Source organism: Ambystoma mexicanum, chromosome 5p, assembly GCF_040938575.1.
Source record: "Ambystoma mexicanum isolate Mex_15411 chromosome 5p, UKY_AmexF1_1, whole genome shotgun sequence".
Classification (NCBI taxonomy): domain Eukaryota; kingdom Metazoa; phylum Chordata; class Amphibia; order Caudata; family Ambystomatidae; genus Ambystoma; species Ambystoma mexicanum.
The window spans coordinates 254,194,888-254,220,635 of record NC_090930.1 but is presented as its reverse complement, the minus strand read 5'-3'; the positions used below and the strand labels follow the sequence as shown (position 1 = coordinate 254,220,635).

Here is a 25,748-nt window from a genome sequence, read left to right as displayed (position 1 = left end):
TGGCTGCAGGTGTTGGGGTAGATGCTTCATATATGGAGGGTCACACATCCAAGTGGCTGCTGGTGAATGGATAGATGCTTCATACATGGAGGGTTCCACATCCAAGTGTCAGCTGGTGTTGGCGTAGATGCTTCATATATAGAGGGTCACACATCCAAGTGGCTGCCGGTGTTGTGGTAGATGTTTCATATATGAGGGGCTACACATCCGAGTGGCTGCAGATGTTGTGGTAGATGCTTCATATATGGAGGTCACACATCCAAGTGGCTGCAGGTGTTGGGGTAGATACTTCATATATGGCGGGTCACACATACAAGTGGCTGCATGTGTTGGGGTAGATGCTTCATATATGGAGGGTCACACATCCAAGTGGCTGCTGGTGAGGGGATGGATGTTTCATACATGGAGGGTCACAGATCCAAGTGGCTGCTGGTGTTGGGGTAGATGCTTCATATATAGAGGGTCACACATCCAAGTGGCTGCAGGTGTTGGGGTAGATGCTTCATATATAGAGGGTCACACATCCAAGTGGCTGCAGGTGTTGGCGTGGATGCTTCATATGTGAGGGGTCCCACATCCAAGTGGCTGCAGGTGTTGGGGTAGCTGCTTCATATATGGAGGGTCACACATCCAAGTGGTTGCAGGTGTTGCGGTAGATGCTTCATATATGGAGGGTCACACATCCAAGTGGCTGCTGGTGATGGGATAGATGCTTCATACATGGAGGGTCCCACATCCAAGTGGCTGCTGGTGATGGGGTAGATGCTTCATACATGGAGGGTCCCACATCCAAGTGGCAGCTGGTGATGGGATAGATGCTTCATACATGGAGGGTCACACATCCAAGTGGCTGCTGGTGTTGGGGTAGATGCTTCATATATAGAGGGCCACACATCCAAGTTGCTGCTGGTGTTGGGGTAGATGCTTCATATACAGAGGTCACACATCCAAGTGGCTGCAGGTGTTGGGGTAGATGCTTCATATATGAGGGGCCACACATCCAAGTAGCTGCAGGTGTTGGGGTAGATGCTTCATATATGGAGGTCACACATCCAAGTGGCTGCAGGTGTTGGGGTAGATGCTTCATATATGGAGGGTCACACATCCAAGTGGCAGATGGTGTTGGGGTAGATGCCTCATATATAGAGGATCACACATCCAAGTGGCTGCAGGTGTTGGCGTGGATGCTTCATATGTGAGGTGTCACACATCCAAGTGGCTGCTGGTGATGGGGTAGATACTTCATATATGAGGGGTCACACATCCAAGTGGCTGCAGGTGTTGGGGTAGATGCTTCATATACAGAGGTCACACATCCAAGTGGCTGCAGGTGTTGGGGTAGATGCTTCATATATGAGGGGCCACACATCCAAGTAGCTGCAGGTGTTGGGGTAGATGCTTCATATATGGAGGTCACACATCCAAGTGGCTGCAGGTGTTGGGGTAGATGCTTCATATATGGAGGGTCACACATCCAAGTGGCAGATGGTGTTGGGGTAGATGCCTCATATATAGAGGATCACACATCCAAGTGGCTGCAGGTGTTGGCGTGGATGCTTCATATGTGAGGTGTCACACATCCAAGTGGCTGCTGGTGATGGGGTAGATACTTCATATATGAGGGGTCACACATCCAAGTGGCTGCTGGTGGTGGGGTAGATGCTTCATATATGGAGGGTCACACATCCAAGTGGCTTTAGGTGTTGGGGTAGATGCTTCATATATGAGGGGTCACACATCCACATGGCTGCTGGTGATGGGGTAGATGTTTCATATATGGATGGTCACACATCCAAGTGGCTGCTGGTGATGTGGTAGATGCTTCATATATGGAGGGTCACACATCCAAGTGGCAAGGTCCATAGAATTGTCATGTTGGTAAGCCAAGGAATTGTAGATAGACTATTTGTGTAAGGGTACAGTTTGTTGGCAACGAGCCAGCCAGTGGATACATTCAGCCAATAGGTGCAGGAACTGGCCTTTGGAGGTGCTGGAGTAGTTCGTGTTCTTACTGCAATGTGCAATGGCAAGTTGACACTAGGAAATGGAGGCAGTGTATTGGCCAGCCACTTTATTTGTCAAGTGCAGTCGCAAAGTGCCTTCTATAATGCATCCTTTAAAGGCCCTTTTAAAAGCCCCCAGTACTCACTCTATCTCTCTCTCTCGCTCTCTCTCTCTCTCTCTCTCTCTCTCTAACGTTTGAATTCTTCCTCTCTATTTCTTTCGCTTTCTCCACTTCGAACCTTTAAATCGAAAACACAAAAACACCATATAAGTCCAATATGTAAACATATTTGTGCTGTGGTTATTAAAACCATACCTTCTGGAAAAGAGGAAGTCATCTATTGTGTACTGATAGCAGTGCACAGAACTTGTACTAAACATTTTCTATTTCTTTGACGATTTACCCTCATATTCGTATGGGCTAGCAATTGGCTTCCAAAGCCATACAAGTCTCAAATGGCATCACTTTTATATGTAGAAGGAACATCAATCTCAAGTTCCAAGTTATAACCCAAAGTGTATCTGTAACACAACGAATACAATGGGCACTTTAAACAGCCATAGGCTACTTAAAATAGAATGTACCAGCACAGACAGATAGTTTGACCTATGGCTAATCTCACTCCATCAAAAGCATCTATCATTGCACCTGTCCGGGTGATGTCACTGTTTTCATTCTGTGCTTCTTTAATGCTTTTAAAAGTGGCCTCACATATGTGCTGTATTCAACGACCCATGCACTACAGTAATTACAAAGTCCTAGGAATAGCTGAACACTTTTGACTGTATATGTCCTGGGTGTCTTCATAATTGCTCCTTCCTCTTTCAGGGGTTGCCTTTCTTCCTACCTGTGATATCATCTGCCCAGTTTATAGGACTTCTTCCTGACAATATTGCATCATATCTTTGTCAACCTTGTAGCATTTCTCCGCTAAGACTGTCATGAGCTGTACCAAGTTGTTTATCTATTGTTCCTTTATTTTGCTGCACACTGAAATTTCATCTACATATTGTACTACTGTGCTTTCAGTCTGTACATTCCCCCAAATCTATCTAAAGCACTTGTTTGAAGACCGAGGGTGACTTCCAGTACATCTGGGATAAACATGTATGTTTAACTGGATCCCGCAATAGGTAAACAAGGTCAAATCGTGGGACTCTTCATGCAGTGGGATCAAGTAGAAAGCTTTCTTTAAATCAATCACTATAAAACATTTGACTTTGGACAGGATATTACCTATGGTTGTGGCAGGGTTCAGGACAAATGGGAACTCGACCTCAGCAATATTTTTAGGGGCCGTAAATCCTGAATAAATCTCCATGACCCCCCTGTCGCTTTTTTCACGCGGTACACAGCTGTGTTACAAGGGGAGTGTGATGGCACCAATATCCCATGCCTCCTCCAGGCAGAAATAGCACCATACATGCCTTAGTCTGATTCTTTTATCATTGGGTACTGTTTCACCTGTGGTAAAATCGCTCCTTGCTTTACATTTATTTGGACTGCCCCCACTCCTTTCAGTAAACCAACATCATATGGGCTGTTGGTTCATAATGTACTTGACACCTGTGCCAAATCTTCATGGAGGAAACTCATTGTCTTTTTTACTGTTGACATTCTCTGGGGTATTTCTCGGTTTTCAATTTGTAACCGATACATAAGACTTATATGAAACATCACTTCATCGTCTGAATAATCGTCTGTAAACAAGTCTTCATCTATTAAGTCATTCAGCCTAGATGGTTCATCAACAGCTATCATTGTTCTCCAGTTTATCCCTTCTCGCCAACTCTGTGCAGAATTACTTGAACTTCTTTTACTATAACTGCTTCTAGTTCTTTTGCAATGATCTGCCCTTCCTCCTTGACCATGAATATGTCTGGTCTGAACATAAATTCTGTAAGTAGTCCTAATAGTCTGCTCTGTGTTCTTGGAAGCCATGATAATACTATGTATGCTGTGATGAATCCTGCAGAATCCACACAAAAGCCCTGCCTAAAGCCTCTTCCTAGGTGGCCAGGGGAAGGCAGCCACTACCTGATCCTATCCCTAGGGGTGGTAATAGCCGAGTGGATCACCTGGGAGGAGAAGGCGCCCAAGTGAATGGGAGGGTCCTGCCCGAAGAGATGCAGTACTCATCTTGTTCAGAAGGTGACCTTTCCCTAATGCCAAAATACCTAATGGCAAGCTGTCAGAGTGGGGTCACCCTTTTCAAAAGCATACAAGGTATTAGTGATGACGACCCTTATAAGCAGCATGAGGAGGATGTGTATAATAATCAGAGAGTCAATACTATCATTTATAAGGGTCATGACGGCGGCTGAGCAGGAATCGGGACTGAGTGGGAAGGCTGTTGCTGCCGGTGCAAGTGCAACCGGACTCTGCCTGTCTTTGGCTTGCAGCGATGTTCTTAGGACGCATTAGGACTGAGACTCGCCTACGATAACTTCTTTCCTGCCCCCCTCCCCTTTTGGACCTTGGGGCTGGTGTCTGGTTGGGAAACCGAAACCGTGTCTGGTTGGGAAACCGTGACTGAATCATTTCTTCATGACATCCCCTCGGTCACCGACGTGATTTTGCTGACCTAAGTCTAATTTAGCCACGGCTACAGAAGTGGTTGACAATTTCGGAAGCTGCTTCGGGCAGTTTGAAGATTGTAGAACTTGTTTTTTCCTGATGAAGACGTTGATAAATGATCGAAAAAACATTGAAACCGGTCGAGAAAATTGGGGATGTGGTCATGTTTTGACATCTAATTTACCCACCCCTGGAATTGACCACTTTTTATGACAACTATAGTGGTCATGTACATTAAATGCACTTTAGCAATATATGTAAACACTGCTGGCTATGATTTTTAACAGGCTTCACCATATATGTATCGTTGTTGGACTGTATGGTATGTGTATGTATGAAGGTTGCATGTGGATGAATGAGTGAATGATTTATTGTCAATTGTATGAATTGCATAGATTACTATGTTCTTAACTCTCCTGCAATGTAAGTAATATGCTAAGTGCAGATTAAATCACGATTAATTAGTTTACCCACATTTTCTATCAGGCACAATAAATTCTTTTGATACTTTGATAATGAAGCAAACTCCCCTGGACTCTTTTTTCTGAGCAAATTAGTTACACTAATACCCTAGCCCAGAGTGGCGGGTTTCCTGCATCTTTCAGAGATACATTTGTTGAATAGTCACCTGGAACAGAACTGTTTTGTATTTTCAAACTGACTCTGATATTGAAAGGAACCTTCTTGACTGGCACTTTGATCTAAGTATGTTACTTTAATCCTGGAGAAGGGGGAACTGATCCAGATTACAAGGAGCCTTGGTTATATAATTGTGTGCACAAATAATCATTATATTGTTGATCAGCCATCTAATATCTGTATATTTTGTGTTTGTATAAGTGCGAGGGGCAGAATCATTTGTAGACTTTTTTCTTTTAGTCTTAGTTTTCTAGGTAGGGAAATCCCTGTTAGGTTAGAGAAAGTGAAGCATGTGCTATATGGTGGTGGATGTGTGTTCCCCCCCTCTTGGATCTGGCAGTGTGCATCCCCATATAATCTTATCAGCTTCTTTCCTCCATCTTTCTCTGCTTCTTTCTATTTCTTGTTGTCTTCCCCATCCCTTTATTCCTCCTTCTGTCTTTTTTCTTCCCTTTCTGCATCCCTTTGCATTTCGCATTCTCTCTTGTTCTCGTTTTCTCTCCTTTTCTCGGGCTGCCCATTGTTTATTTTCTCTTTTCTTTTCTTCTTCGTATATTCTTTCCCTCTGTCCCACTCCTCTTTCTAATTCTTTCTTCTCATCTTCTTTCTCCTGCCTTTCTCTTACTTCCTTTTCCCTTTGTTTACTATCTTCCATGCCCCTTCCGTATAATTTGAACATTATTTGTCTGCCTGCACACTCATTCGATGCACTCACTGCCTCCTCCCTATCGTCCTGTCTATCTCTCTCTCTCCAAACCTCCTCTGCGGCCTGTGTCAATCTTGTCTGTAACTGACAGCGTTCGTACTATTCATCATGGGTGGACACTGGTTTTTGTTTACTCATTTTCTCTCTATTTATACCGCCTTCACTGCTATACGCAGAGGGGCTATGAGAAACCTGTAGATGCCTCACCCGCTAGTCCCGGCGATCTGTCATCCAGGTGGTCAGGACACGCCCATCGCTTTTGGATCCAATTTCTGGGGGTGGACCAGTGCAGGAGGATCACCTGGATGAGGGATCCTCGGGAAGTTAAAGTGGGATACCAGCAGGTGAGACGCATTATCCCCTTCCTTGTAACACCTTTTCCCCATCCGACCAAGTATGATACCTAGGAAGTCAACCCCCTAAACCCCTTTCCCGGGACAAACACTGTCTCACGGATAGGTCACCGTGAGCATCAATAGGCTAAAACCCGAGCAGTATACGTGAGATGTCCCAACGCAAGGGTCAGGCAGAGTCAGGCAATTACTGATAATTACACACACCTGACTTCCATCACACTTCCTCACTCGGATAAAAGGCGGAGCATGAACGCACACTCTGAGCAAGGTAAAACGCACGGGGAAGCAGCAATTCTGAGAAGGCAGTTTAAACCAAGGAGAAAGGTAGCAAGACCAGAAATGGTTGCAAGGTGGGAACTACCATTGACCTTTTTGGAGAAGAACCATGACTTTCACAAGACCTTGAGGGAAAGAAACATAAGGCTGGGAATAACAGCTGAACAACAGTGCAATGTGTGTCAAAAGTACATGGGGCTCTCCAGCATTGATAGCCAAAGCAGGGAGAAGTGATTGCTGCGGTGGTACTGTCTTTGGCTCTGACAAAAAAGCAGCGCCAGCAAACACAGCCGGTGAGTCGGAAGGACTGATAGCAGTCCGGACTGGGTTACGAACAAGGTTTCAAGCAGCAACATTGTATGAAGAAAGATGTGGCACATGTGATTGAAATTTGTGAAATCGAAATAGATACCATATACAGAGTGGTCCTTCGCCACGTGGGTGCTCATTTGAAGGTCTCTGTTTAGTATCGCGTTTGAGAATTATCGAACTGTGGAATCGAAGTGGTCCTGCAACGGGTCATGCTAAATCCTGTGCTCATTCGAAAGTCTTCGATAGTTCAAATAAACTGAGATTGGTCTGAGCCCGCCTGAGGGAGACTAATTGTATAAAAGAGGAGTAATCAAGGAGCCCGGAAGAGGGGTAATCAAGGTGAACCGTGAGTCACCTGAGAAGATATGACTGAGGCAAATGTGAACCGATTGAGGGTTGCCTACGAACTAAAATTGGTCTGAGCCCAGCTGACAGAGGCTAATTGTATAAAAAAGCATCTGAGCCCGGAAGAGGGGGATCCAATTGAAAGATTGTGGTGAGAAAAGGTATCTGAGCCAGGCTGAGGGGGATCCGGGGTGAAGAGTGAATAACCCTACTTGAATATTTGGGAAAGAAACTTTTTTGTTGTTTTTGGTACATCAGGCCCCCTGAATCAAGAGACTTTGAATGTAAGAGACTTGGACACAGAAGGCTCCGGTGTTGGTCAAAGGAACGGTGTCCTAGTGCTGAAGAAGCCCAAGAGTGTACTATGCTCGAGTGAACCACCTTGTCCTCTGCTGAAAACCTGGGGAACGGAGGCCAATGGCCTGAACATCCTGACTTATCATTTTGTGAACACTTCTTTATTTTTCATGAACATTTCCCCACACTATTTGTAAATTAGTGCTAAAAATTGGCAATATGTTTTTTTTAGTATAGGCCCTTTTATTTTGACAAGACTCCACTAGGACTGCATCATTATTATTTGATGTCGTAGCTTGCTCCTATCTTAGATTTAGGTTTAGATAGGCGTTTATCACACCCGTAAAAAGGTTACAATAAACACCCTTGAACTGTGGTCACTTGTGACTGTCTTACTTTAACACCATGCCTTCCTTACAGGGCGCATATATGGGGTTAGTGTATCCTGCCACTGCTTTTAATTCTCGTACTGGATATAATCCTTGCTCTTCAGGGGATGGATTACTACTCTGGGGAGCAGGAGGAGGAGCGTGAGCATTATGGCCCCATCGCCATGCTGATCAAGCGTCCATTCTTTTACCTGTGGTTCCTCCGTCTCCTCTCCATACACGTTGCACAATTCCAAAACTGCTAGTCTATTCTGGAACTTCTTCCCCTTGTACGCATCATGTAAATATGTCGTCATGTGTTGCAGCACTGATATCGAGTGAGTGCCATGGCATAAACATTTTGCCCGCACTGTCGCGCACCCATTTTGACCTTATACCAGGGTAATGCTTTACACAAAAAAATAATGCGAGCGTCCCTTATAATGATACGTCACAGTTTATTTTACCAATATACTTACCCGATATTTATTTCATATGCTTCTCTTCCCCTTCCACAGCAATATATTTCCCTGTGTGTCTCTCCAGGAAACAACGCCTTCCGCATCACCCAATACTTCCAAACAACACCACATACATTGTTTAGATCCCGAGCAGCACCAATTCACTTCTCCTCCATCGGACCACAACTTCCCATCCTCCACAATATACACCAATGTACACAAATACACTTTTCACAAAGCCTAAACTATTTTACAACAAAAGGCTGGCGCCAGCAATCATTGATCCGTTCCCTATAAAGTCTTTAGCTTATATATATTCTGCACTAGGCCTTCGAAGACTGTTTGCTCTTTTAAGTAATGAAAGAATATATGGCATGTGCCTTGGTAATTATTATCTTGTGTTCTCTCTGAGCGTCTGGACCCTCTGTATTTTCTCAGTAACCTTGGCTTGGTGTGCATAGCTATTTGTCTGGCTCTGCACAAATATATATGTCTGTGGATTCAGCATTTGGATTCTCGTGAAGCCTTGAGGCCTCTTGTTTACCTCAATGGATGCTGCAGCTTCCAATTTTGAAAAGATGACTGCTCAGTACTGTTGCATTTCTATGTTAGTAAACTACATTGTCATATTGTTTCTATCACATTCAGCTTATTTACGTTGCTTATGTTTGTATTCGTCATGTCTAAATGGATGCAATTGATATTCTTTGTGTATAGGTGTATATTTGACCTAGTGTTTGTTCTTTATGGTGAGGCATATCTGCTTCGTGTCTAATGCATGCATATGTGTGCTTTCACTGTAAGCTTGCTTATTATCACCATCTTTAGCTTAGATTACTGTGTTTCGTTTCTGCTACATTTGTCTGGGATATGGGTAGTATGGCTGTCTTAGTGAGTAACGTTTCTCACCTGTGCGATATAGGGTCAGGGAGGGTCAGTAGCTATGGCTGATGTATGAATCTGTCTCGCAACAACATCATGTATATTATATTTGTAATAGACCAGCAACAATGTAATTAAGCGATGATGACTAAAATGGGTGCTAACCCCAAAATTGCCCTGCTTCCAAAATGAATGTGTACATTATTTACCTGAAAGAAATAATATGTTGGGTTTGACACTACTTTCTTTTAGGTTGGTTACTGGAATGAGTATGAGAGATTTGTGTCCACTGCGGAACCACAGCCAACAAATGAATCGTCCTCAATCGAAAACCGAACAATAGTAGTCACTACTATTTTGGTGAGTGTTTCCAAATGTACAGTGTGGCAGGAACATGCATTATTGCATTGACATTAATGTGTACCCATTACCAGCGGTAAAAACAGAGTCCTTCAGTTTGCTGTATAATATTGATTGGCTCACATAATGCTATCTTCTACTTTGACATGTCAAATGCATTTTGCCAGGTAATAGTTTAATTTGTGGCTTTAGTGTACCTTATTAGGGCTCTGGGCCTCACCTGAGGATTTTTAAGTAGATAAATACACCTTGTTTCCGCATTAGATGGTGGAGGCGTTTGATGCTGGATTTCAAGTCTGCTCATTTTGGTACATCTAACAGCAGAGGATATGGTCTGTCTAATAGAGGCTAACAACAGCTCCAATTTTCCACATTTTATGTCTGTGTGTTTTTTTGATGCGCTTGTTTGATCTCCACTTTCTTTTATCAAAGGAAAATCCATACGTGATGAAAAAGAAAAACCACGAGCAGCTGGAAGGGAACGACCGCTATGAAGGATATTGCGTAGACCTGGCGTACGAAATAGCAAAGCACGTGAGGATAAAATACAAGTTATCAATTGTTGAAGATGGGAAATATGGAGCAAGGGATCCGGAAACCAAAATATGGAACGGCATGGTCGGAGAACTCGTCTACGGGGTAAGCAGCTGCTGGAAAATCATGTTACGGGCAATTCAAACTAAACTATAACAATGGAAGGGTAAGACAACTTGCCTATTGGGTATGTCGATATTAGCAAATTGTGTTGTGGGCAATGCTGACTAATATATGAAATGGCATGGTGGCAGAGGATGTGTAGATGTGAAGTAGCGGTTACCAAATCACTCCATAGGCAATGGTGACAAAACTACAGAATAGAACGATGAGAGAACTGGTCTATGAGGCACAATGATTTTTAGAAATATTTGTTATAGGCAATGGTTACTAATGTATGTAATGGCATGGTGGCAGAGGATGGCTCGGAGTCAAGCAGAGGTTACCATACCACTTCATGGGCAACGGTAACTAAAATATAGAATAGAACAATGAGAGAACTTGTCTATGAGGCACAATGATTTTCAAAAAAGATGTGTTATCGGCAATGGTGACTAATATATGTAAAGGCATGGTGGCAGAGGATTGTCTACATGTCAAGCAAAGGTTACCAAATCACTTTACAAGCTATGGTAACTAAACTATAAAATAAAACGATGAGAGAACCTGTCTGTGAGGTACAATGATTTTCAGAAAAATGTGTGATAGGCAATGGTGACTAAGATATGGAATGATATGGTGGCAGAGGATGTCTACGTGTCAAGCAGAGGTTTCAAAATCACTTTACAGGCTATAGTAACTAAACTATAGAATAGAACAATGAGAGAACTTGTCTATGGGGCACATTGATGTTCGCAAATATGGGTTATAGGCAATGGTGACTCATATAGAATGGCATGGTGGCACAGGATGTCTACGTGTCAAGTAGAGGTTACCAAATCATTTTACAGACTATAGTAACTAAACTATAGAATAGAACAATGAGAGAACGTGTCTATGGGGCACATTGATGTTCGGAAATATGTGTTATAGGCAATGGTGACTCATATATAGAATGGCATAGTGACCAAGGATGCCTACGTATTATGTACAGGTTACCAAATCATGTTATATGATTAACTAAAATATGCAACAACATGGTGGCTTAAGTTGGCTCTGCTGTAAATAAGGTTTAGACCGTCATGTTTTGGGCAATGATCAATATAATCTGGAATGGCACTGTGTGAGAATTTAAGGTAATTATATTTTAGAAAAGCATGCTGTATATAATGATAATTCTGTTGCCCATGTTGGTCCAGCAATCCAATCTTATCCAGTGTATACATCTTTTAGAGTTGGGTCATTCTTCATGGTTTGGGGAGAGGGTGTGGCTGCTAGAGAGAACACTTGTCCAAATGATACTTACGGTGCAACAGGCCCAGGATCTATATCATTATCATATTGCATAATGTTGTTTTTTCTGTTTTCTGGAAGCAATAACTTTACCAGTGCATGTTAACAGTTCTTGTAGCTATGGCTTTGACAAAACTGAAACTTGGTGGATAGAAGGTTATGAATGAATCATAACCACTGGCATCTACACTCCAACCACTCCAAATGGTCTCTCGTGCCATGTTTCAGCATAAGTCTAATTGGGCATCATCATTCAAGTTCACTTGGCACAATGGACACAGTGAGCTCCGGACTGATGTCCTGGAATTCCAAACCCACGTAGGGTGATTTTGACAAAATGCAAGAGTTATGGATGCAAGTTTCAGAAGGAATTCTAGCCACTGTTCAAATCTTCCTGACTATTTTTTTTCAAGTTGACAAACAGAAGGTTAAAGCATATGCCAATAAGTCCTAAAGATATGGCTCGCTGGTAACCCTTGACCCTTCCATCAGTTATTTTTAAGTAAATTCACCCCAAAGGAACTAATCCTCAATGTGTCCAATTCTCCAAGGTACATCAGTACTAGGTTACCTTTCCTCATTTGTAGGCCACCACATGAGCGAACTATTCCTGAAAGCTACGCTCCCCTTTTTGTAATGTACCCCCCACACTGTGTACCCAGGGCCCTCCTTGCGAATAAACAAGTCACACGTGCCTCGGTCTCAACTTTCCTATATGGTGCCCTTGGTTTTCATCTTTTCTCATATCTGCAGTGGTCATGCACATGTCCCAGAGCCAGAAAGGGCTCACATCCAGCTATGTTCTGGAAACCTTGTGTCGCATCTGCACACACGGTTATTCAGCATTGCCTTCTTTATTGACTTGAATGTTTACATCTGGCTGTACAGTCTGTATGTTAGTATTTCATAGCCAGCCATGTGTGTCATTTCTTCCAGCCACTCTGTATTTGTCGAACGCTTCAGAATTCCTAGGGAGACCACAGCATGGGGTGGTCTAGTGAAAACCTGCTTTCCCTCCTCAACTCTTAATTTGGTTGGAGCAAGAGTATCGCAGTGGGAGGCAGGTTCGGTGCGGAACTGAGGTGCATTGTTGCACTGACCTATAGGCAACTCTGGAGAATTCCCGGCCCTACATCCTGGGCCTTTTTAGTGTGGGGACCCTGGTTTTCTGCTTCTGTTACCCTCTGTCCCGTTCACTGCATTCTGGGACCTTTGGATTGCATATGCACAAGTTCTATATACATGTATTCATCATGATCCCCTATATGGACTTGAATGTTCACATCTGTCTGTCTAGTCCCTTAAGTGGTATTTCACAGTCATTTCTTCCAGTCACTCGCTACATTCGGAGTTCTCTTTAGTATCCAGTGTCCCGAGGATGCATTGCTTTGCCACTGTAGTGATGTGTTTATATTCATCTCCTCAGGTGATGGACCACTCTTAAAATGTCTCTAAAGGTCTCGTAGAACAGAGAGATTTGGTTCTCAATTAAAGGTACAACTAGAGAACAGTTCAATTTAGTCATCTATCTCTGCCAATAAGGGGCGAAGAATTGCCATTTCCTCAGGTGGTCTGTTTGAAAGTTGTCTGTTTGGCACAGCCAACATTTTTAATCCTCAAAATGTCTTTGATAAATAAAATGATAATAGGAACAAAATAAGCAGACATTCCTTGTTCAAAGTCCTTAGAACATTTTAATAGCTGAAAAAGTTGTTACATTGAATTTTTCAACATGCTGATTGTAACCCAGCATTACTAATGTGCCCAGCATTGGCATATACATCCTCAAGTAGACACCAGGAACTGGTTAATGTACACTCCCTTATATCGACCAGGACTGATTAGATGACTACTCACAGAAGTAACGCCACACCTTCCAACTCACGAATGGTGAATATGAAATGGTACCTGGAGTATGCAGGGTCTGTACCTCATCCCACTTATCATGCGTGTGAGTAATGAATCCCAGCACTAAACAAAGAACTAGAACCAGAGGTTCGGGGGTTCGCTGTTTTCTGTGAGATTTTATCCCAGTGTTTGCCTCTTAGGGCAGTAAACAATACATCATTGCAGGAGTCATTAAGGTAAAAGGGAGATCGGAATCCTGCCACTCTCATCTGCTCCCAAATGCCGGCTTCATTGGGCCTAAAATGTTCATAAATCGACTGTGAAAGCTGCTGAGACTCTTCCTCATACTCTTCCTCATAATCTATCGATATTTGAGTTTTTTTGCATACTGTGCACAAACGATGAGCCTTTCTTTGTTCTAGGCACTTTTATGCATAGCCCCTTCCTAATATGAAATGTGCTAGTGCAAAAATGCATCAACACATTAATCTCGTAAAATGAAGATGACTTGCCAATACTTATAATGGACCAGCTGTGCAGAGTACCCCCAGGGAGACTATGCACTGTGGTCTAATAGTAACCTCATTACCGTCCTCAAACCCGAATTTGGTTGCAGCAAGAAGCATCCCAGTGATGGGCGGGTTAGGTAGGGAAGTGGGGTGCCGCGATGGGCTGGCCTACCTCTATCTTCCACCATCAACCAGTGGAGTGATCGCCGCACAGATGACACATGGTCTCTTTTCTTTAGATTTCCAACTGCTCTCACTGCTGCGTTTTGTGCTCTCTGAAGTCTCATCATTTGCTTCTGAGGAATCCCTGCTAACAAACTATTGCAGTAATCGAGGTGGGGGTTAGTCATTGCCCTCACCACCACTGCCCTGTCTTCCATCGGAATGTAAGGGATGATTTTCCGTAATGATCGGAGTGCGAAGTGAACTGTTTTCACTTTGGCCCCCCCTTGGGCGTCGCTATTCAGATTCTCTTGCCACCAACAACCTAGGTTTTTTACTTTTTTTGCATATTGCAATTGTTCTCCTAGGATCAAAGGAGGGAGGAGGCTTTGAGTATCCGATGTCTTTTTGTTCTTAGGATTGAATAATATAATTTCCGTTTTTGCTGCGTTTAACTGTAAATGATTATCATTCATCCAATTGTTGAGTTCCTTCATACATTGATTGATTCTCTCTAAATCCTCTTCACTGTTTTGTAGCTCAATGTATAGTTGCGTATCATCTGCATATGAATGAAATAGCAAGCAATATTTCCTAAATATCCTGAAAACTGGGCGAAAATAGAGATTAAAAATAAGTGGTGATAAAGAGGAGCTTGTGGAACCCCGCAGTCCAATTCCACTATTTGTGAATTGAAACCATTGAGTGTGACTCTTTGGGTTCTATCTTTAAGAAATGCACTTCACAACTTGTTCAGAAGCTCTCCCCACTTTCTTAATCCGTTCTGCCATTACCTGTTGATTTACTGTATCGAATGCTGCGGAGAGATCCAACATTAATAATACTGTGGAACCCCCCTATCAGCTGCCTCCATTAAGTCGTCATGCATGGCTAGAAGGGCCGACTCTGTACCATGATTTGGGCAAAAACTTAATTGAAGATCGTCCAGAAGATTCTCATCATCTACAAAGGCCTGGAGCTGAGTGCACACCACTTTTTCCAGAATTTTAGTTGGCCACATTAAGTTAGCCACTGGTCTATAATTCTTCATTACTTCTGGGTCTAAGGTTGTTTTCTTTAATAGGGATTTAATTAGTGCTTTTTTTAAAGCTGTAGGTAACTGTGAATCTTGCAGTGACTTATTTACAAAAGTCCCAATAAATGGTGTTAATTCTTCCGCTAACCGTTTGGCCGCGTATGCAGGCATTCTACAGACAGAGTCGTTAGTGGGTTTCAGTTGCCCTAGCAGGGTGAAAATTATCTTATTTTCCACTTTTTGGAACTGAAAAACTGTTCCCCTTTGGTTTTCCTCTTCCTGCTGTTCATCTTCTTCCTTTGGTCGTCTCTCTAGATCTAACATCAACTCGTTGCTTGGAGAAGCGACTGACCCTGAGGGAGTTGGAGGCGGAGGAGGGAAGAGTATATAAGTAATATTAGGAACAGCTCCAATTTCGAAACCAGAACACTCATTACCTAGCATAAAATGGGAGAAAGAGTGGAAGAGTGACCAACAAACACCTCAAAATAGCAATCACTTCCTCTCTATACACCAAAGTAGAGATATTCATCCACCAAAACTGCAAAGGTGAACCGAACCATATATCTGCCAGAATTATGAAGATAAGAAAAAATTCCAGATTTTAGAATTGTATTTGCACATCTCAGCTCAACAGCCCCAGCATGATTTGATACTCACGTTAGAAATATGAAGTACAAGGACATAAACAATGACTTCCCTTCCTACATGATAACAAATAATGAGAAAGTGTATTTGTTCCTGCCACTGTCCGCTTTCATTCTTAATCAAATCTGAGACGAGACACATATCTAGAGTAACCAATAGTCACACCAGGGGAAGTGTGCTCAGCCAATCAGATGGCTGAAAATGCCAGCAGAAACTACGAGTCTGCCTGTTTACTCACAGCCACCCACACTCCTTCCCCTTGTGCAACCATTCCCCAATTCTCTCCCTGTTCTCTTTTTTATCACTCCTCTCTACTACCCCGCCGTCATAACATACCACACCCACACCCCTCCCTACCCATCCCACAGATCTACCTGGTGGCGCAGGGATTGCTTCACCACCTGTCGCGCTCCACTGCCATCTGCGCTCGGACCACCATAGAAATAGAAATTTAACTTCTCTATTTATCATGGCAGTGTTTATGTTTGTGGGGTTTATTTGCTGGAAAGTGGACTCACGCAATATGCACGAACACTTTTCCATCAGCAAAAACAATCTTTTAAACTATTTGCACTCTGGAGGGAGAACCTGCGTCGGAATAGCTATAATCCCAAGGAGCATACAGAGCTGGTTATGGCCTTGAGCACTCACTGAGGTCTTCACTTTGATCAGCCAACCTAGGCCTGTACTGCCCTTTATGCCCACAAATGCAGGGGGATTGTTATATTGTACTTTCAGGCTATGGTGTAGTGCATTTAATAGGTATAGTTAAATTTTTCAACGTTTTTTGCATTTAGGTTTGCTGTCTTATCTTCCATGATTGTTTTAAGAAGCTGGGCACTTTTACCCAATTTCAGAGTAGTCAAGTTACCTTTAGAGCTAAAGATTTCACAAACGTCTCTGCATTCCCCCTCTTGGTAAAATACCTGAACTACACCCCCATGGACCACTCTTAGTTTAGCAGGATGCAACACTGAAGCTTCAAGTACCATAATTGCCAGTTATTTTCAAAGCTTTCTCTTCAATTCAATAAGTGCATTTCATTTGGTATTTTATGACAACATATTAAGCATGTTTTTCCTCTAATATCAAAAACAAGTATTGGCATCACATAAAGTTGCATATAAAAACTGGCTTTATGTAAACATATTTAAATCTGCCCCCTCTCTGAATGTGGGGCTGTGGGTTTAATTTGAGTGCAAATTATTATGAGTTAAATCTAATTCTGGAGGTTTGGGTCCAAGAAACAGTGATATAAATTTAGAATGCATAAATAGTAGCTCACCCATCCAATATAGAAAAAAGGTTTTATGATTTTCAAATAGAAGGATGAGTACCCCCCACTTCACTTTGCAAATTGGATTCCACGGGTGCAATGTCCTTCCCCGAATGTGCAATTTCAAGAGAGTGGGTAGTGTAATTTATATTAGTATGATGTTCTTTTTGATGAAATAGGGAACTCCCTTTCATTTCCCCATTCACTTTTCTACATATCTGTGGTTTTCATAGGTCGCAAATTATCAAGCAATTCTGTGTTTAGACTATGAAGCATGGCCACTGATTCACCACCCAAAGTGCTACACTATATCTGTGAATACTACAGAATTCAGTTTATTTTAGCTATCATTTTCAAAACATAGCACTGTCAGCAATGAGAAGTGCTTCTTGTTTTACATAGCACACAGAAAAATAAGTTTTGTTCTTATTTGAATGTAATCTCCCTAAGCTTTAGTGCAATACAAGTAAAATATAAAACTCACAGTAGCAGACAATACCCTATTCCCATTCTGATTCATCAATTTGTCAGCCCCTGTTCTCTGTGCACCGAAAAATGATATGCTTTCTACCTGCAATCAAATCTCATTTTGCTTTAATCATAATGAGAAACTGCTGCTGTATTTCTGACATAAGTATTAAACTGTTCTATTCAGAATGAAACCACCCTAGTGGCATCAACACCCCAGTTCCTTCCCACTCCAGGGACTTAGCGGGGTGAGGATTTTAGGGTACTTTTCAAATTGCATCTGAGGGAATCTTTATACTCACTTTGAAATATTCTTTAATATACAGAGTCAGAGCAAGCCCTCATGAGTTGTCAAAGAACTCTGTCAGCCTCTCCTATTCTTAGAAAGCAAGGCTTCTCTAGTTAATATTCTCCTCAGGGGTAGTGCTCAATTCTGCAGGTAATTCTCTGGTTCCACACACATCCATTTGGAAAAGGTGGTATCTTTCCCTACAGCTTTTAGTTCCAGAGACACCTCTCATTAGATTGTGTGTTTCTCCTTTTATGATGTCAATTATCCTGACACTATGTCATTGATGACATCATACTTTTTGATTGGGCACATATTTCCATCATCATTGTCTAACAGGCAACACTCCCACCAAATACACCCCTCAATTTCAATAGGAAGATACAGTTTTCTGGATATGAAAAGATGAGGGCTAATTTTGCCCTGAGCATTTTTTAATTCAAAATCATTTTATTTCATATTTCATTGCAGCAACATGCCACATGGATGAAATAGGGATTTTTGGGATCCCTGTCAACAATACAAATTTGGACGTGTGGCATGAATATGTATGATAAGCTTTCATGAGGTTATTTATATTATGTTTTACTCTTGTGAAAATCCTTTTGTTGGCATCACTTCTCCCCAGGAGGGAACCCATTTCCATGAGACCAGGCAGGTTAGGTTGCTACCTGATAGTCCCCTTGGGGTGGTATGATGTATGAGGATCTCATGGGGAGGGACTCCCCCTTTGGGGATAAGGATGGCCATCTAGGCTAACACATGATTGTAACACAATGTTCTGTTTGTTACTAAGTGATATGGTTGTGGTTTTGTACAGAAAATCATGTTCTGTGCTCCTAAAGCAAGGCATACATGTGTAAACTGAATCTGCTGAAAGGGGCTTATAACGTTTGGGTTTCCATTAGGCTTACCATCCAGTTGATTTCATGGGGAGCTGAGGTCCAAAGGAGAAACATTAAGTGACTTTGAAGCCCAGCAATAGGAGAAGAGGCCTGATTCTTACCAGGTCAGCACACCATATTTCAGTATCTACTGGCATTTTCTAAATGCATGTATTACACAAATCTTCCTGGAAGGAACATGCAAGGTTGGAGGGCCCTAACAAACTCAGAGGCCTTTATTTTCCTGTGAACCTTATGGGTTTTCAGGACAATAAATTATACAACTTTCCACTCCAGATGGACCAAAGCTAGTCACATGGGACTCTTAAATCAACCCCCAAAGCAATACTTAAATAGATGAAATTACTTTGTAATGGATTTCACAGGGAGCTACCCAGCATTGTCCAAAGTCCTCGATAAGAAAACCATTGACTGTATACACATTCAAACACTCATGTATCCCCTATTTGTTTAAATATCACAAATTCAAATCCTTGTGTAATCATCATAGACTGTTTGATGTCACTGTTGTCTTTTAAATATACATTATTGAAGCAATAAACCAAGGTTTCGTTTGATGATGAAAATTTAAATGCATAATTTACATTCTGACATTTCTTACACACTGGGCTTTTTCATGTTTTTAGAGATGCAGTTCTATGATTTATTCAAGATGCAGTTCTATGATTTATTCAAACGTATGTGATTATTGATGACATACAATGCATCTCTGCCATTTACCAACATTTCTTGTTTATATTCTTTTAGTGCAACAAGGGCATTGTTTTCTCATGACTGCGAAGAGTTTCATTTTTAAAATAGTGCCTTCAGAATTTTTCATTGTATATTTAGAATCCTGCAGATTACGGGCTTTGAAGACCTTTTGCCTTAATTTAGTAGAGTTCTTGGTGTGTGGCAAAAATCTGGTCATTTGTCGGGTGCTATCTCTCAAGAAGCAAGTAACCACCCACCTCCCACAGGTGTACCCTTTTTGTGGTAATTTATGTTTGAGCCAATACATTATTCCAGCACCTTTCAACTTCATTTTCAGGCATAATGCATGTCTCTTAGCATTCTTCCTTTACATACCTCCCTTCCCTCAAGGCCTCCCTTTCACTGCTCATGCCTCCCTCCTTCCTATTGATGGGTCCCTTCACTTTGGCTTCCTCCTCCTAACTTGTTCTCTACTCTTTCCATGTGATGGCTCCCTTCTCAGAACCATGCTCCTCCTCCATGCTCTTGCACTCATCCTCCTCCTACTTCTTACTTTCTTTGCCCCTTGCTTCTCTCTTTGCTCAACCTTGCTCTCTCTCCAACTGCCTCCAAACATTTGCCCCTTCACCAGCATTTGAACCCTTTTCATACGTTATGTTGCGGATCATTAGGCTCTCTAAGAGTCAGGGTGGGAGCAACTACAGGTATTCATAGATTGAGATTAGGGATTGTTTCACATGATTTAGCCTCACCCTTCCCCACTTTAACTGTTTGGCAAACTACTCATGGTCCATGTAGTCAGAATCTGAATGAATAGCATGCCCCTCAGACAAACTTCCTGGGTGCTTAGCCAAAGAAAGCACTGAGTGCACAGAAGGGTTTCATTATCGAATGCAACACATAAACATGAACAGTATTTTATGACAATAGGTGGATCTGTACATATATATGCTTTGTCCTGATGAAGGATAAAATGAAATGTGTATGAACAGATGGTGGGTCTGAAATGCTGCATAACATTTTCTTTTCAATTTTATGCTTGATGCCAATCATTTAAGGACAGTAGATTGGGACTAAGATTCGAACCGATTGTTGGTTGCAAAACGTGGACTCGCCCGCTGTTACGTTTAATGTCTCCTGTAAATTTTGCATTTTATGCCTTTGCTTGGCATGCCGTTTTATTTACTCTAGTTCTTTTTGTGCACGAAATAAGCACCAGAAATAAGTGCCAGCAAATGTGCTGAATGTTTGTTGTTCCCTGTTTATTATTTATTATTTGTATGTATCCCCTCCTGTTTTACAGTACATAATAAATGCATGGGACATTCATTACAAACAGAAATGTACAGTACACTTCTTGTTGAGCTTCCAGTCTGCCACTTTGTTCGCAAGCGATGTGCAACTCAAGCTGCTCTCTCTTCACCTCATCCGCATTCGTACCTAACAGAGTGCTGAGAAAAACACACACACACACACACACACACACACACACACACACACACACACACACACACACACACACACACACACACACACACACACACACACACACACACACACACACACACACACACACACACACACACACACACACACACACACACACACACACACACACACACACACACACACACACACCCCCCCCCCCCCCCCCCCCCCCCCCCCCCCCCCCCCGACTTTATTTCGAAGCTCGCAGTACCTGGGATACTTTGCTTTTGCGTTGAACTTCTCCGCCCCTCTGCAATGAAACCATTTCTTACCGTCTTATGTACAGCCATTACCATGTGTGGTGGTAGTCTGGGCCTAAGACAGTCTCCATCCTGGGTAGACAGAAATAGCCCATTTGAAAAGTTGCAAGGTGTGAAGAATGAGCAATATGAGATAAGAGGCATCTCCAGACGAGTGGCACTCTCTCCCCATGCAGCCACCAAAACCAAAAATCAAAGTTACTATAAGAAAGCTAAAAAACATTGAACGCCAGCCAACTACATAGAGCACATTTCAATAAACACACGCCAATAGAAAATGGAAATGTGTATTGTGCTAAGAAAGTTGTGGAGGAGTTTCTGGCACCCAAAAACCATTGCGAAGATCAAAGAAGTGTCATTAAATCAGACAGCCGAACATGTTAGTGAATATTCTTTTTAATTTTTTTTAAAAAAAGCAAAAAACTGCATTGGTTGGTGAGCAGTTCCAAAGCTGTGCTATTTAATGTCTGGACACATTTCATGGCATCACTATCTCCACCTGCAGTGAGTTAAGCTGTGAGTTTATTGCTGTCCCTTGCATGCGTAAGCTACAACCGCATACTATATTGTCTATGACACCATTTGAATAATAAGAAGGGTAGCAATTCTGTAGTTCTTTATTTAAAAAGTGACACTGTTTGCAAAGAGGGAACTAAAATGCGTTGGCAGAGGTTGAGTCTGAAGTAAAGTCTTCTCCTTATTCAAAGGCGAGTGTCCTGACCACTTCACTGCCACCCTCATACCCTTAGGTAAGCCATAACACAGCCCTACACATCCCCACACATGGGAACAGGGCCTGTCTATCCTGGGCAGTATGATAGACGGAAGGAATACCAACAACTTGCAAGCAAGTGCATGTCTTCCTGTTTTTTATTATGTGCAGACAGAAAACAAAAGCACCATAACAAACGTTAAAAAAGGCTGATCAGAAACGTTGTTGGAGGAGGTAAGAATCTTACCAAGCCCTGACGTATTCTCACCACAGCAGGTGAATGCTCTGAGCCCTTTAAAACCCATGGCATGAAGATCTGACCCAGAGAAGCATAGATGAGCATTATCACATCATCCTATGTCATTGAACACGGAAGAAAAGCAACAAGTGGTCAATGAAGCAGCTCACGCTGGATTAATTAAGCACAAAGGTCTTTATTACGGGTTTGCCAGTATTTCGCCGGGATACCAGCAAACTGCCTCTACCGTTACCAGCACTTGATAGCCCGGTACTACCAGGATATTCCAGGTGCCCGCATCGGTGGGAAGTCCCCATTACACAGGATTCCATCCAGGGGTTTGCCTCAATTACCGGCACCGGTAATACTGGTGCCAGTAATTGCAATGTTTTTTTGCCGGTGGGGGCCTGTTTTACCGGCAGGTCAGACCTGGAGGTAGATCAATGGCCCCCACTGGCAAATTTGTGTTTCCCCAGTACGGTAAAAATGCTGGTCCCAGAATTACCAGCAACTTTACCAGCATGTGTTACCATACTGGGGAATATATAATGAAGCCCAAAGAGTGTATAGGCGTCAGGAAAACAGCATGTTAGCCTAGCTTAGCCTTTCACCATGCAGATGTCATCAAATGAGTAACAGTTTAATGGGGTAATTCTGATTGTGTTTATATAAAATGCTTAAATGTCTATATCAAGACAGAAAGAGCTATTTAACTTAATAGGAATACAAAATTAGCAGGCAAATAAAACTTGCAATCATTTATATCGTTAACCCAGAACAACCCATCCCACGGTTTCCCATAGGAATCCCAATTTGACATGTTGTGAAGGCTTCCGTGAATTTCATGGCGAGAATGTGATTGAACTAGGAATCATGACTTCAATGGGAGGAAGTGATGGAGAGATGGAGAAGGACGATTGAGGCGGGAGATGAAGCTGCAGAAGGATGTGAAAGTCGGAGACAAAGAGAGGGCTTCCGTCAAACATTGCAAATGAGCTCCTGGAACCCATGCAAATGGAAGCAGTGCGCAGTGCAAATGATAATAACAAAACACACCATAACATTGCCCCATAATATTCAGGAAACAGCTTTGACTCCCATTGTAAAGTGCACTTATTGTATTGGATGTGATTTACATGTGAATATATGTTTGGGCCTAAACATGACATATTCCTTGCATTAAGAATACACACCGAAAATCACGAGACCAATATTAAAATAGAGGAACATTGAAACCACGGGGCACTCCGCCTTACCTCAAACCGTACCGTAGAAAATGCATCCCCCCTCCCAAGCATGCAAGAGATATTATGATTCAAGGAAAGCGCTGCACTGCCTGCATCACGGTAGTTACTGCCTTGCATGCCCCTCCCAAGCATGCAAGAGATATTATGATTCAAGGAAAGCGCTGCACTGCCTGCCTCACGGTAGTTACTGCCTTGCATGCCCCTCCCAAGCATGCAAGAGATATTATGATTCAAGGAAAGCGCTGCACTGCCTGCCTCACGGTAGTTACTGCCTTGCATGCCCCTCCCAAGCATGCAAGAGATATTATGATTCAAGGAAAGCGCTGCACTGCCTGCCTCACGGTAGTTACTGCCTTGCATGCCCCTCCCAAGCATGCAAGAGATATTATGATTCAAGGAAAGCGCTGCACTGCCTGCCTCACGGTAGTTACTGCCTTGCATGCCCCTCCCAAGCATGCAAGAGATATTATGATTCAAGGAAAGCGCTGCACTGCCTGCATCACGGTAGTTACTGCCTTGCATGCCCCTCCCAAGCATGCAAGAGATATTATGATTCAAGGAAAGCGCTGCACTGCCTGCATCACGGTAGTTACTGCCTTGCATGCCCCTCCCAAGCATGCAAGAGATATTATGATTCAAGGAAAGCGCTGCACTGCCTGCAACACGGTAGTTACTGCCTTGCATGCCCCTCCCAAGCATGCAAGAGATATTATGATTCAAGGAAAGCGCTGCACTGCCTGCAACACGGTAGTTACTGCCTTGCATGCCCCTCCCAAGCATGCAAGAGATATTATGATTCAAGGAAAGCGCTGCACTGCCTGCATCACGGTAGTTACTGCCTTGCATGCCCCTCCCAAGCATGCAAGAGATATTATGATTCAAGGAAAGCGCTGCACTGCCTGCAACACGGTAGTTACTGCCTTGCATGCCCCTCCCAAGCATGCAAGAGATATTATGATTCAAGGAAAGCGCTGCACTGCCTGCCTCACGGTAGTTACTGCCTTGCATGCCCCTCCCAAGCATGCAAGAGATATTATGATTCAAGGAAAGCGCTGCACTGCCTGCCTCACGGTAGTTACTGCCTTGCATGCCCCTCCCAAGCATGCAAGAGATATTATGATTCAAGGAAAGCGCTGCACTGCCTGCCTCACGGTAGTTACTGCCTTGCATGCCCCTCCCAAGCATGCAAGAGATATTATGATTCAAGGAAAGCGCTGCACTGCCTGCCTCACGGTAGTTACTGCCTTGCATGCCCCTCCCAAGCATGCAAGAGATATTATGATTCAAGGAAAGCGCTGCACTGCCTGCCTCACGGTAGTTACTGCCTTGCATGCCCCTCCCAAGCATGCAAGAGATATTATGATTCAAGGAAAGCGCTGCACTGCCTGCCTCACGGTAGTTACTGCCTTGCATGCCCCTCCCAAGCATGCAAGAGATATTATGATTCAAGGAAAGCGCTGCACTGCCTGCAACACGGTAGTTACTGCCTTGCATGCCCCTCCCAAGCATGCAAGAGATATTGTGATTCAAGGAAAGCGCTGCACTGCCTGCCTCACGGTAGTTACTGCCTTGCATGCCCCTCCCAAGCATGCAAGAGATATTATGATTCAAGGAAAGCACTGCACTGCCTGCCTCACGGTAGTTACTGCCTTGCATGCCCCTCCCAAGCATGCAAGAGATATTATGATTCAAGGAAAGCGCTGCACTGCCTGCCTCACGGTAGTTACTGCCTTGCACCCCCCTCCCAAGCATGCAAGAGATATTATGATTCAAGGAAAGCGCTGCACTGCCTGCCTCACGGTAGTTACTGCCTTGCACGCCCCTCCCAAGCATGCAAGAGATATTATGATTCAAGGAAAGCGCTGCACTGCCTGCCTCACGGTAGTTACTGCCTTGCACCCCCCTCCCAAGCATGCAAGAGATATTATGATTCAAGGAAAGCGCTGCACTGCCTGCATCACGGTAGTTACTGCCTTGCACGCCCCTCCCAAGCATGCAAGAGATATTATGATTCAAGGAAAGCGCTGCACTGCCTGCATCACGGTAGTTACTGCCTTGCATGCCCCTCCCAAGCATGCAAGAGATATTATGATTCAAGGAAAGCGCTGCACTGCCTGCCTCACGGTAGTTACTGCCTTGCATGCCCCTCCCAAGCATGCAAGAGATATTATGATTCAAGGAAAGCGCTGCACTGCCTGCATCACGGTAGTTACTGCCTTGCATGCCCCTCCCAAGCATGCAAGAGATATTATGATTCAAGGAAAGCGCTGCACTGCCTGCCTCACGGTAGTTACTGCCTTGCATGCCCCTCCCAAGCATGCAAGAGATATTATGATTCAAGGAAAGCGCTGCACTGCCTGCCTCACGGTAGTTACTGCCTTGCATGCCCCTCCCAAGCATGCAAGAGATATTATGATTCAAGGAAAGCGCTGCACTGCCTGCCTCACGGTAGTTACTGC

The 25,748-nt window shown here is 43.2% G+C and overlaps 1 protein-coding gene across 3 annotated transcripts in view; it reads left to right on the top strand.

The window, feature by feature from the left end:
• Nucleotides 1-25,748, top strand: part of GRIA3 (glutamate ionotropic receptor AMPA type subunit 3) — a 1,487,966-nt gene that overhangs the window by 973,178 nt on the left and 489,040 nt on the right. For all 3 annotated transcript variants that reach the window (XR_011274156.1, XM_069612673.1, XM_069612674.1), the window contains exons 9-10: nt 9,477-9,584; nt 10,017-10,223. Coding sequence is in view for 2 of the 3 variants with exons in the window: in XM_069612673.1 (XP_069468774.1) it covers nt 9,477-9,584; nt 10,017-10,223 (315 nt within the window). In the remaining variant the exon portion in view is untranslated. The remainder of the gene's footprint in view (nt 1-9,476; nt 9,585-10,016; nt 10,224-25,748) is intronic.